This window comes from Mustela erminea, chromosome 7, assembly GCF_009829155.1.
Source record: "Mustela erminea isolate mMusErm1 chromosome 7, mMusErm1.Pri, whole genome shotgun sequence".
Classification (NCBI taxonomy): domain Eukaryota; kingdom Metazoa; phylum Chordata; class Mammalia; order Carnivora; family Mustelidae; genus Mustela; species Mustela erminea.
This window is the reverse complement of record NC_045620.1, coordinates 13,234,904-13,248,900: the sequence shown is the minus strand read 5'-3', so window position 1 is coordinate 13,248,900 and position 13,997 is coordinate 13,234,904. Positions and strand designations below refer to the sequence as shown.

General features: G+C 52.0%; 1 protein-coding gene across 1 annotated transcript in view; it reads left to right on the top strand.

Annotated features, from left to right (window-relative positions):
- Positions 1-13,077, top strand: part of EYA2 (EYA transcriptional coactivator and phosphatase 2) — a 189,616-nt gene extending 176,539 nt beyond the window's left edge. The window contains 2 exon segments of the mRNA XM_032350455.1: positions 4,997-5,097; positions 12,263-13,077. Coding sequence (XP_032206346.1) covers positions 4,997-5,097; positions 12,263-12,343 — 182 coding nt within the window. The 3' untranslated portion in view covers positions 12,344-13,077.
- Positions 13,078-13,997: the final 920 nt, after the last annotated feature.

The following is a 13,997-nucleotide window of genomic DNA, read 5'->3' as shown; positions in this document are numbered from 1 at the left end:
TATTGATAGGTTTTGTTTTTTTTATCCATTCTGATATGCTGAGCCTTTTGATTGGGGCATTTAGCCATTTACATTCAGGGTAACTATTGAAAGATATTAATTTTGTGCCATTGTATTGCCTGTAAGGTGACTGTTACTGTATATTGTCTCTGCTCCTTTCTTGTCTACTACTTTCAGGCTCTCTCTTTGCTTAGAGGACCCCTTTCACTATTTCCTGTAGGACTGGTTTGGTGTTTGTAAATTCTTCTAATTTTTGTTTGTCCTGGAAGCTTTTTATCTCTCCTTCTATTTTCAATGATAGCCTAGCTGGATATAGTATTCTTGGCTGCATATTTTTTTCATTTAGTGCTCTGAATATATCATGCCAGCCCTTCCTGGCCCACCAGGTCTCTGTGGATAGGTCTGCTGCCAATCTAATATTTCTACCACTGTATGTTACAGACTTCTTGCCCTGAGCTGCTTTCAGGATTTTCTCTTTGTCACTAAGACTAGTAAGTTTTACTATTAGATGACGGGGTGTGGACCTATTTTTACTGATTTTGAGGGGGTATTCTGTGTGCCTCCTGGATTTTGATGCTTGTTCCCTTTGACAAATTAGGGAAATTCTCTACTATAATTTGCTCCAATATACCTTCTGCCCCTCTCTTTCTTCTTCTTCTGGGACCCCAATTATTCTAATATTGTTTCATCTTATGGTATCACTTATATCTCAAATTCTCCCCTCGTGGTCCAAGAGTTGTTTTGTCTCTCCTTTGCTCAGCTTCATTATTCTGTCATTTGGTCTTCTACATCACTAATTCTCTCTTCTGCCTCATTTATCCTAGCAGTAAGAGCCTCCATTTTTTATTGCACCTCATTAATACCTCTTTTGATTTCAGCTTGGTTAGATTTTAGTTCTTTTATTTCTCTGGAAAGGGATTTTATTTCTCCAGACAGGGTTTCTCTGATCCTTCCATGCCTTTTTTGAGCCCAGCTAGCACCTTGAGAATTGTCATTCTGAACTCTAGATCTGACATATTACCAATGTCTGTATTGATTAGGTCCCTAGTCTTTGGTACTGCCTCTTGTCCTTTTTTTTGTGGTGAGTTTTAATGCTTTGTCATTTTATCCAGATAAGAATAGATGGATGAGAGAACAAAATACTAAAAGGGTAGCTGTGACCCCAGAAAATAAAATACTAAAAGGGTAGCAGTGACCTTAGAAAAATATACTCTAACCAAATCAGAAGAGACCTGAAACCAGGGGGAGAACAAAGGGGGAAACAAAAACACACAAAATACACACACACACATACATGTATATATTTTAGACTGCTGAATAGAACAGAGCCACACACGATTTGGGGTGTATTTTGGTCTGTTAGAAGAAACAACCTCTCAAAATTTTAAAGAAAGAAAAAAATATATATACAAAAATATGGGTAAACATGATGAAGGGATGGAATATGACTGTAAAGATCAAAATTCTAAAATATTCTAAAAAAGGAATTGATAAGTTGATTGAAAAAAGAAAAAGGAAAGAATGTGATCAGGCTGGAGACTAGAACAAAGCCATGTGCTACATTTAGGGCATATTTTAATCCGTTCGAAAAAATTGTTTCCCAAATTTTTAAAGGAAAAAAAACCCTATATGTATACAAAAAAATAAGGTTAAATACAATGAAGGGATAAAACAGGACTATAACAATAAAAATTTTTTTAATTTTAAAGGTATTGATAAAATAGTTTTAAAATATTAAAATGGGAAAGAAAAAATTTAAAAACATAGAATAAGAAAAAAAAATTTTTAATTTAACTTTGAAAGGCGAAAGGATCATGGGAAAACTATGAATTCTATGTGTTGCTTTACCCTAGCTCTGGAGTTCCACAGTGATCAATGAGCTTGGTCTTGGCTGGATGTTCTTGGTGGTCTTCTGGGGGAGGGGCATGTTGTAGTGATTCTGAACTGTTTTTGCCTGAGGAGGAATTGTACTGCCCTTGCCAGGGGCTGGGCTAAGTAATCCACTCGGGTTCTCGGGTTCATGCTGGGGAGCTTTTGTTCCCTGAAGGCTTTCTGCAGAGCTCCGGAGGACAGGAATGAAGATGGCGGTCTCCCAGTCTCTGGCCCAGAGGAGCTGAGAGCTGGGGGCCCCACTCCTCAGTGCACCCTCAGAGAAAAGCAATCAATCCCTCCCATCTCCCTGGTCTCCGGTTGCGCTCCGAACTCCCCCAGCCTGTGACTGAGCGTTTCTCTCTCTGGTGCACAGCCCCATTTGGAGTCTCCAAACCCAGCACATTCCTGCCACGCTGCTCTTCCAGCAGAGGAAGGTGGGTCTCCCCAGATCTGCCACTTGTGGGGTTCCTGCTTGAAGAACAGTGACCCAACTCTGCCTCAGATCATGGTTAAGTAACCCCGAGCCGAGAGCCCCCTCCTTGTCTCTGTCTCTGCAGCTGGCTTCCCCACTCCAATAACTTGCAGCTCTGCTACAGACACCCCCAGTCTTTCTGTGACCCCACAGGACCTGAGACCACACTGTCCCCGCGAGGGCTCCACCCTCCACCCCTGAGCCCCTAGAGTGACATCCCTCAATGGAGCAGACTTCTAAAATTTCCAGTTTTGTGCTCTGCTCCACCACTTGCCTGGAGCCGGCCCCACCCCCTGCTGTCTGTCTTTCTATATGTTACCTTGAATTCATTTCTCCGCCTGTCCTACCTTCCAGAAAGTGGTCGCTTAGAATTGTTGCTATTCTTTGCTTCAATCTCCTATTGAGTTCGTAGGTGTTCGAGATGGTCTGATAGCTATTTAGCAGAATTCCTGGGACCCGACGAAATTTAGGTCTCCTACTCCTCTGTCATCTTGGATTCTCGATCTAGTGTTCTTTTTAATATAGTGATTCTATTCTGTCTTTTTAAATGAATTCATTTCAGTAAAAATAGAAGTGGGAGTTATTTTTTAAGATTACGCAACAGGAGTTCCCAGATTTGGTCACAACGGTAAGGGTAGTTCTGGAATGTTTGAGAAACTCTGGTCCACAACGACACGTCTTATGACCTGACTCATGAACAGGGGATCCATTCAGTGGCCAGATGAGTATGGAAAACCCACAATGAACATGAACAGGCCAAAGACTCCATTCAGTCCTATGATAAAAGTTTTAAAGCAAAGTTTCATTTAACAGCACCTTTCTTCTGTAGATTTTGCAAGAAAGGAATCCGTAACCCAGGCACATCTAAAATTTCCATTCAGCCCATTGATTCTGCCATCAGGGACATGTTAGAGCCACTTCCTTCCCACTTGGGGAGATGTAGGTCAACACCCTGAGGGTAATCAGAGTTGAGACTGCATAGAAATTTGGCCTCCAGCTCCTGGTTTTAACTTTTTTAAAAAGCATCACTTTTTTCAATGGTCAGTTTTCTGCTCTGATAAGGCCACATAACAAACATTCAGTGGCTAATGGTATTTATTTCTCTCACATGTTTGGGGAACCCGCTGTGGCTCCACTGGGACCACGTCCAGGTTCTGGTCTGTTCTGTATATCCTCTCCCTGTGGGACCATCACTCACTGCGGCCATCAGGGACACCTTCTTCTCCTGACAGACGGGAGAAGTGAAGGGAGCCAAGCCACACCACCCACACACACTTCCCGTGGCAGGTCTCTAGCCGTCCAGCATTGGTCAAAGCAAGTCACGTGGCCAACTCGGTATCAGCAGGGTGAGGAGTAGACTCCACATCCTGTAGCAAAAGGCTTGGCAAAGTAGTGATGCAATTCTGCTACCTCAGAAGACAGGATTCACAGCTCTGACCCGCTCGGGGCTCCCACGGAGGGAAGAACGGTCCCAGCAGGGCTGAGTCCTACCTAGAGCAGCAGAACAGAGTAGCCCAGAGCTCAAGCAACTGGAGCAGCCTAGGTTCAAATCCCAGCTCTATGCTTGCTAGCCGGGTGACCCAGGTAAGTGGCTTCTCGGTCTGTAAAAACGGATCAAAATCCCCGTAAGCGTCTGACACAAGGGGGTAGTACATGTTCCCAGCAGAGCACAAGTGCTCACAGATAAGAGCTGTGTTGTTATTATAATAACTACTGTCGATGATACTCCTCTGCTCTTCTTTGGGGCGTCTGCCAGCCTCAGTTTCTTTATCTCTAAAATGGGCATTCTGTTCATTGCAATGCCATAAGGACTGCCGGGATGACAGTAAATGAATAACCTAACTCAGTACTTCCCAACAGAGTGGGGAAGCATTGTGCCTCCCGGGAGATCTCTGGCAACATCTGGAGACGTCGTTTTATTTTTCACCTGTAGGAGGTGTCACAGGCATCTCCTGGGTGGAGACCAGGAACCCCCCCACCCCAGGACCAGGGCAGCCCCCTCGGCAAAGCCCCGTCCTGCCCCACGTGCCAGTAATGCAGCGGCTGAGCACTTCCAATGTGGGTACAGCAGGCACAGTGCTCGGCAGCGCACCTCGCAGACAGTAGAGCCGGGAAGCGACCACTATTTCTGGCACTGCTGTATGCCTTTTTGTTGCTACACTTGCTGCCCCGAGGAGACACCCCCAGGAGAGCTAAGATCTGAACACTGCTGCCCACCCACCTGGGAAGGAGGCAGATACAAAGGTGTGGTTATCCTTCGGGTGGTCATCCTCGGGGAGCAAGGAAAGATCTGGGCAGGGGAACTGCCCTGAGGGCCAAGTCTGTCACCAGGCTGCCACTTGGACGCCTCAGTCACGTCGCCTGATGTCCTCCTCTGTGAAGGGGGTCAGGCACCCTGCACCAGCCGGCTGTGCAGACTCTGGAGCCTGCTTCGAGCCTCTGCACTCCCTCTTCTGTGTCACCCTGGGCAGGCCACTGAACCTCTGTGCTGTCACCCCTCACGTGGGGATGGTGACCGGGCACATACTGCTTGAGGACGACCTGATCAGTGCTTGGCCCTCAGGCGGACGGCTGCTCCCAGCAAGCTCCTGGGTTGCGGTGAGGGGTCCCCGCGAGCCTCGTCTTGTCTTTCTCCCCTTCTCGCATGCGCAGGGAAGGAGAGCTGTTTCGAGAGGATAATGCAGCGATTTGGCAGAAAAGCCGTCTACATTGTCATCGGTGATGGCGTGGAAGAGGAGCAGGGGGCGAAGAAGGTACTGTCCGTCTGTCCGTCTTTCACGCTGTGCTGCTTCTCCCCTGGAGACAGGCTCGTGGCTCTCCTGGGCTCTCCCAGGATTCCCTGCCCCCCACCCGGCGCTGGCTGGGTCCCCTCCTTCCCAGGCTCTTAGCTCCCCCGTCCCTTCCCATTGCAATTGCAGAAACATCCTGAGTAATTTCCTTCTGCAAATCCCCTCGGTGCCTCTGGCTGCCCCCCCACTAGTAGCCCTGGATTTTTTCTAGGACAACTGCTCCGGAGCCCGGAGACACTCTGTCAGGCAGGCTGGTGGGGGGGCTGGTGCACGTGTGCACGCTTTATTTCATACTTACTGATCATATGTTCTAGGAACCCTTCCCAGTTAATAAAGACAGCATTAAGCTAATGAGAAAGAAAATCCTGCATTTGTGATCTTGGGCCCAGGAGGAGAGGGGCAGGGGGTTCTTGTGGCCTCAGCTCTGCTCTTGGAAAAGAAACAGCTGCCAAAGTCCTGGGTCTGGACCTGTCAACAGCATCCCAGAGAGGCTGCCACCCCCCACCCAGAGGCCTGGGAAGTGGATTGTTAATGTCACAGAGCTTAATTGGGAGGACCTGGTTTCCCCCTGCCCTCCCCCAGCAACAAATTCCAGGGAAATGCAGAAATGTTTAGAGTCTCAGTGGACAAAGCCTGAAAAAAGAGGGAGGGCCCCAAGGGTCCCAGGAGAGGGCCTGGGGGCAGAGCTAAAGGCCTTGCCACCTGCAAGGTTCCTCCCCTTCCCAGCTCCCACAGACTCCGCCTCTAGGCCTCACACTCCAGCAGGACTACGGAGGGAAGAAATCCCTGACCAGCTACCACTCTGGCCTTCCAGTGACACGGGAACTCCCTCCGCAGCTGTCCATAGTCTTTGTTCGGGGCCTTTCTGACCGGGGTCTTCATCGCAGACACCGCAGCTCGTGGACAAGCTCTGTTAGTTGAGCATCTACTGCATGCCAGCAGCTGGAGCCCATGCTGGGGAGCCTGCCGGGAGCAGGAAGGTCAGGCTCTCACCCCTCACTCAGCTCCAGCCTGGAGCAGGTGGGAGACACAAGAGGGTAACGTGTGTAAGGTGGTGACCAGAGCTTCAGAGAAAAATAAAGCAGGGACTGGGGACAGATGGGACTGTGGGGGTGGGGCAGGTGGCCAGTGGACACAGTGGTCAAGGTAGGCCTCGCTGCCAGGTGACATCTGAGCGAAGAGAGGAGGAGAGGAAGTGAGCCAAGGAGGTATCAGAGGGAGGGCAGCCCCAGAGAGGAACCAAGAGATTCCAAGGGCTGGAGGCTAGAGCTTTGTGCAGGGAGCCAGCCTGGTCACGGCCGTGGGCTGCCGGGGTGGGGAGTGCCAGGAGGAGAGGTCCTGGAGGAAACCTGAGCACTTTTTCAAACATATTTAAAAATGAATGAATGAATTGGGACACCTGAGTGGCTCAGTTGGTTAAGCAGCTGCCTTCGGCCCTGGTCATGATCCCATCGTCCTGGGATCGAGTCCCGCATCGGGTTCCTTGCTCAGCAGGGAGCCTGCTTCTCCCTCTGCCTCTGCCTACCACTCTGCCTGCCTGTGCTCTCTCTCGATCTGACAAATAAATAAATCTTTAAAAACAAAACCAAAAAATGAATTGATTTAGCGAGAAAAATATTAAGTAAATAATTGTCATAGAGATGATACACTAGGACTGTCCAAGGCAGTAGCAGGAATCACACAAATTACCACGAATTATTGGTGTTCCGGAAACACCATGCCAGGTCAAGAGCACGGTCTGTGTGATGAGACTAGCCCCTGCCAGGGGCTCTAGAGCCTCCTCTCCAAGTTGAGCTCTAAGTCCGAACTCTGCCCTCAACCTGGAACAGCTATCGGAATAAAGCTTTGCTTCAAGCACAGTTGGCCTGGGAAACCAGCCTAGGCCTGCGGCCCCCGGCTCCCCTGCCCTGCCCTCTGGCCCTTGCCCGGACAGGGACAGGGACCTCAGTGGAGCAGCCACTGAGATGCTCCTGCCTTCTTGCAACTGGAGAGAGTTTGTTAGGGCAACATAGGAAATGTTTTGAAATGACCCCCTTACTCCGCTGAAATGAAATACAAATGGCCATGGGCACTAGGACCATAATGGCCAAGAGGTCAAGATCGAATGGTATTATCAAAGAGAAATAAAGGGAAAGTTACTGACACTCACAGTAACATGCGCTTCAACATGTAAGTGGGCACAAAACCCCAGTGCTTAGACCCAAGCGTGCCGTGCCCATGAGCCGGCCAACACAGGGGACCCAGGTGTGCAGTCTCGGCCACTCAGGAGCCACGTGAGGGGCTGCGGCCCTAACCTGATCTCTCCAAACTGCTAAGCCAGTCGTGGAGAGATTTGGAATAAAAAAATACAGACTTCCCTTGCTTTACACAGTAGCTGCCCTCCTAGAAACGCAGGTTTTATTAAAAGCATGGAAAGGATACTCTAGATTTCTACATGACGGGTCCAGTGCTAAGAGCCCAGGCTTGGTTTATTACGTCAGGTTTGTACATACTTCTCTGACTGGACTTTCGACAATCAGTCAGGTCCCAGGTGCATGAGATGAGGCAGGACCCCACCGGCACTGCCCCCCAAATCATCAGGAGTCCAAATTCATACCTCTAGAAACTTCCACAGTGACCCCTGGGGGCGGCAGGCTTTCTCTCCTTTGAGAACAGCTGGTCTCGACTGGCCTTCCTGTACCAAGTGGGCACCACCCTGGCCTCACCCTCCCGCCAGCCCGGCTCCCACAGAAAGATGCGACCAGGAGCGCATGTGCAACCCTAAACGCTAGCTCTGCCATTTGGGGCTGTGTGGCCTTCAGCAGGTGATGCCCCCTCTCCGAGCAGCCCTTCCTCATCTGTCACAGCTGCCGGGACCAGGCACCCAGGGCTGGGTAGAGGAACCCTGCAGAGTGAGTCCCCAGCAGCCCGAGCCTCCGTCTTGCTCCCTGGGACGGTGGGGCGGGAGAGGCGGGATAACACAGCCCTTGGAAGCGGAGCAGCTTCGGTCTCCGGTAGAACCAGTGGAGAAAGAAAATATGAATGCTAATTTGCACAAAAGGTGAGAACTCACCCACATCTCTTCGTTTGCTCAGAGCCCACAGGAGACGCTTGTGACCGAGACAGGTGCAGGGGTGGAGAGGATGGTCTCCAGCAGGGCGGGGCGGGGGGGTTCTCAGTAGGGCCAGCGCCACCCAGGTTCTGTGGAGCGGCGCTGGGGTGGCCAGAGACGCTGGACGGCAGTTTGAACAGCAGAGAGAACGGGCTCTCCTGTCTCCCGTAAGACACATGAGCTCCAGCACCGGGGACCCAGGCTCTCTCCGTCTTGTTGCTCTGCCTGTCCCAGGACTGCTCTCTGGCCGCGGCCCCCCCATCTGCACGGCGGCCCTGCAATGGAAAGGGGGAGGCTGCGGCATCCCTAAGGGGACAGGGGATACGGGGGGACAGCACGGCTGCTCAGATCCCAGTGGCCAGTTCCGGGTCACATTATCACACCTTATGACGGTGCTAGCTGGCAGATGTCGCCTTTATTCTCAGCCACTATGTCCCCAGCTAAGAAAAACGGGGCTGCTTCTGAGAGAGGGAGGCAGCTGGGGGGGTCTCCATCACAGCTGGCGTGTGGCAGGGTGGTCACTGGCACCTAGGGGCGCCTGACCTAACCACAGGCCAGGACCCCTCCTCTTGACTACTGCCATCATGGTTTTAGTGAATCCTCAAAACCCCCCTGCAGAGCGGGTATCATCTGCTTCATTTTACAGAGGCTGCATTTGAGACTCAGAGAGGTTCGTGAACATACCTCACAGCTATACCTGCAAACTAATGTGTTTTGCTCCAATTGCCAAGCAGGCTGGAGGTGGACCTAGGAGTTTCAAACACTCTGTCCCCACCCCTGAGCTGGTCAGACAAGAGAGGGAGTCCACCAGAGAAGGCCAGGGCGCACCACACACCCCCATACACTGGCCTCCCATGAAAACCTCCGCAACTATCTGAAGCAGCAGCCCCAGCCCATTAGCGAGAAACGCTAAGCACCGGCCGCTCTCCCGACCCGATAGATGGGAGTCATTAGGCCAGGCTGCTGGGCACCTGAGCAGCGTGAAATACGGTGACAGGACCAGAGGCTGGGACTCTCGGGGCTGACAGTGTTGTTAATATCTCCATTTTAGTGGGTCATTTGTCCCTACCTCTCCGCAGTGATAAATCCACCCGAGCTCTAGGCCTGGGATGGAGGTTCCCTTCTACCTTTGCTCATTTCTTCCCAGAAAAATGAATTACACTCTTTTAAAGGGGGACAGGATTGGCCGGGCAGGAACCAAAATCCATCTTTGCAGAGACAGGAAGGTTTGGCTGGGGGAGGAGAGGGTGGGGGAGCCGGAAGGCGTTAAAGAAATGGCATCTGTTGCCCGTGAGGGATAGTATGCGGCTGCTTTTGAGCGAAAGAGAAAAAGAGGTGTTTGCTGAGAACTTTGAGAAGTCTGCCTTCCTTCTCGTCCCCCCCCCTTCATTCCTTCCCTGTGTGTTTCTTGAGCACCTACTACGTGCCAGGAACCCTGCTATGCTGCAGTGAACATGACATTCCAAGCTCTGTCTTCAGGGCCTTTGCACTTGCTTTGTCTTCTGCCTCAATTATCTCCCCCCAAGGTTTACACCTCCTTCTTGCCTTCTGCGGCCTGCTTAACTGTCACCCCCTAGAGAGGCCTTTTCAGACCCCAACTTTCAGAATAGTCACCCTCCCCCAGCTGCTTTCTGCCCTGCCTCCCTGTTCTGTTGCCTTCATAGTGCTCACCACAACACAAAACCACCCTGTTCATTTCGTAGCTGTGGATTTCTTCTGTGACTCCAGTGGGGACCGTGTGTGTGCATGCTGGCTGTGCAGGAGGCCCCCACCCCAAGCACACGGCAGGGGACCTTCAGACACAGTCCCTGCCCTCTGGAACATCTCCCCATCTCAAGATCCCCCATTTAATCACAGCCACCAAATCCCTTTCTTCACAGTTTCTAGGGATCCGTTGGACATCTTTAGGGGCTATTATTCTGCCTACCACAGAGCAGAAAGATGAAGATAAACGATGATATAAAGAGTTGGCAGAGCAGTAAGAGCAGAGCTCCCAGAGGCAGAAAGGAACTTGATGTGCTCCATGAGCCAAAAGGATGCCTGTATAGTTGCTATATGGACATGGCGCCTCACAGGGCAGAATTCCAGGCATCCAAATATTCATCAAGCGCCATCTGCTCACTCAGTAAATAATTTAAGGCCAATGACTATCTTGTGGAGGCTCAGTATCTTAGCTGCGGGTAGCAAAAAGCATATGTAATGGTGAGTTAATCACTTGCTACCCAGTAAGATTTGAAACACTTGTGCCCTAGGTTGTTGCCGTGGGTCAGAAATTCACCAAGCATCACTTCCTATCATTCCACTCTACCTTTCTAACCATCTTCGGCATTTTCTGATTTGTTGTCTCGTGACCTCAACATGGCTACCACAGCTCCAGGCATCACATGGTAACATGACAGCATCCAAATAGGAAGGGAAAGTAAGGAGGAAGCAGTTCTCTCCTCAGGTGCCTCCCTTTAATCCTAGAGGAAAACCTTTCCCAGAATCCTCCCCACCTTCCTCACTGGCTTTGGTGGATCCCAAGTCAAGAGGGATACAGGGCTGGGGCATCTGGGTGGCTCATTCAGCTAAGCGTCTGCTTTCGTCTCAGGTCATGATCTCTGGGTCCTGGGATCGAGCCCCACATCAGGCTCCCTGCTCAGTGGGGAGTCTGATTCTCCCTCTGCCCCCCCGCCACTCATTCCCTCCATCTCTCTCTCCAAATAAACGAAATCTTTAAAAAAATAAAAAAAAAGGTTGGGGGAACAGGACAAATCCCTGGCAAACAAGGCTGGGGTTGTCACAGCTTGCTTAGACAGTCATAGCTCATCCTCTAGATGTGGGCACAGCGCTGCCGGATACTGAGTCATGGCAGCAAGAAAGAAGAGAGAGCGGTACTGGGCAGGCAAGACCTTCAGCCAGTGATTAAATTCTCCAGTGATAAAAATGCAGTCAGCTGTCTTCTCCGGAGCCTGACATGACCTCTCTGTGGCTCAGTGTCCTCGTCCGTGAGATAGGACAGAGTGCCTCCCTGATCATTCGTGACCAGGTTACACGAGGTCGTGTGCGCGGCCCAGAACATGCACACTCACCCAGCGTTAACGACCGTGGGATGACCATGACCGTGAGGGCAGTTCGTTCTGGCGTGCGGCAACTTAACTCTGGTTAGATCAATTCTCTTCTTTCTCACTCTCGTGCCCACTTGGAAAAGGTGCTCGTGGTTTTGTCTGGGCAGTTCAGTGAGCTAGAAAACAAAGCACTAGCCCAGGGTCTGGCTCCAGAACAGTGGCCCTAAGACACTCTCATCAGAGACACTGGGTGGCACAGGCTGACACCGTGGGATCCAAACCCTGCATCGTGGCACCGAGGGACTCACTAGCCAGCCCCCCTCCCCCAGCCCTGCACACAGGCACACGCGCCCCACGCAACGGTATTCCTCGCCCTTGTGACCTCGTGTGCCTCGATGTAATCACAGTAGCCGCCCTGAGCCACCGTGCCAGGCACTGGGAAGAGCCACCGCCGCTGTGGGCGGCAAATAGGCTGCCCAGTGCCGGGGCGGGAAGACCAGCCGCCGCCCCCCAATCCGCCGCGCCCACCTGCGCAGCCCAGGCTGGGACGGGCTCCGGCCACTGGGAGACCAGCAAATGGCAGGGACAGGTGCGGGCCCCACGAGCCCCCAGCTGAGACTTTCTTCTCCAGGTGGCAGGATCCGGGACAACATTTTAAGAAGGAACGGCCGTCTCACTGCCGGATTCCCTCCCGGGTCAGCGCGCCACCTGTGCCCTAAGCCCTTCCCAAAGATGGGGAGAGGGTCCACCCGTGTGCCAGGCTGCTCGGGATGAGCAGAGCCACCCAGGCTCCGAGGGAATGCACAACCGTGCAGCCCAACCGGGGGCCACCGTTCAGTGGGAGGCTGTGGGGGGTGCCCCGTGGTCCAGGAAACGTCCGCAGGACCCACAGCCTGCGGGGATTCAGGCTCGGGCTCTGGCCCTGGGCGGGGGCACTGCAGGGGGGCGCGGCACGGGGCCCTAACCCCGCGGCTGGTGTTCTGTGTTGCAGCACAACATGCCCTTCTGGCGGATATCCTGCCACGCGGACCTGGAGGCGCTGCGGCACGCCCTGGAGCTGGAGTATTTATAGCGGAGCCGGGGCCTCGCCACCTGCCATCGCGGGCGCATCCCACGCACCCACCCACGCCCTCGCCGTCCCCGCCTCCTTGCCAGATGCCGGACGCCGGGCGGGGCCCCTGCGGCCGAGAGGACGTGCCTGGTGACCATTTCAGCGGCTGTCCCCGTAGTCCGAGCTCGGGTCCGGAGACGCGGGAAGCCCACAGCGGCTCTGGAACATTTCACTTTGGAGAAGAGGACTGGCTCGGAGACCAGGCCTTCCTACAAGACCCACAGAACAAAAGCGAGGGATTGCTGATTTGGGGGGGGGGTGGGGGCAGTAATGAGGAGGGGACAGGCCTGGGATTTTTTTGTTGTTTTGTTTTTCTTTTTAATTTATGGACTAATCTCATTGCTCCGGTATTACCCTCTTGTACCTGTGTTGTCGGTTTTCTTAGTCGTTGGTTTGGTTTGGTTTTCTAACCTGGCATGTGGGCTGGGGCAGCTGGCATTTAGTACTCTCTGCTCCAAGTTGTGCTCTGGGGGGACAATCATTCTTTGAACAATTGGTGAGGGAGGCGGGTCAGGGCTGATGGGAAGACTGTTGCTTATTTTAGTTTTTCAAGACCTAACCCGATGTCATGTGGACAGTGCACGTGCCTTATGCTGCCATCTTGTTTTCTAGGAAGAGGGGACCCTGGGGAGGAGGCGGTACTTTGTGACGGATAAAAGGCATTAAATAAAACCACGTTTACATTTTGAAGTGGGCTAGGGTGTCCCTACTTTATGACCATGCTCGAGGCTTCCATTAGAGGCACTAACAGAGGTCCAGCCATCCACACAGAGGAGGTTTGGGTGAAACAGACAGACCTGCCCCTTATTCCTGAAATTAACTACCCAGGTTGTCAACCACGGTTCTGTTGTGAGGACTCAATGTCCCACGGTGGTTTTGATGGAAGCTAGGATTTCACAGTCTGTAAGGTAAGTGTTTTTGCCTGGATTCTAGAGGACCCAGAACTCCCAGTGGTCAAGGACAGGGTCTTCCTCATTCTGTATACTCAGTCCCCATCACAGTCTGACACAGATACAGCACTGAGGGATGATGGATGGACAGACGGACGGTCAGACAGACAGACAGCAGATGGGATATGGATGGCGATGGGAGGATGGATGGATGGGTGGTGGATAGCTAAGATTCACTGGCCCCAGGCTGCTTAATCATCACTGTTTCCCCAGGAGTATCTTGCATCTCTTGAGAACAATTTCGGAAGTAGAGGAACTACACTATTCAGCGCTCACAAACAAAAGCCCATGGCCTCCCAGAAGTCTGAGCATGACTTGAGAACTTCCTGACCAGCCCAGACAGAGACCCAAGGAAGTCCTCAGGTCAGCCTCTGGGTGTGCCTATCCAAGGGCTTTAGAAATCAGAGAGCAGGGACGCCTGGGTGGCTCAGTTGGTTGGACGACTGCCTTTGGCTCAGGTCATGATCCGGGGATCGAGTCCCACATCGGGCTCCCAGCTCCATGGGGAGTCTGCTTCTCCCTCTGACCTTCTCCTCACTCGTGCTCTCTCTCACTGCCTCTCTCTCAAATAAATAAATAAAATCTTAAAAAAAAAAAATCAGAGAGCAATCATTTGGATTTCTTTCCCTTGCAAAGGAAAAAGACACAACAGAGGAGGCATAAAC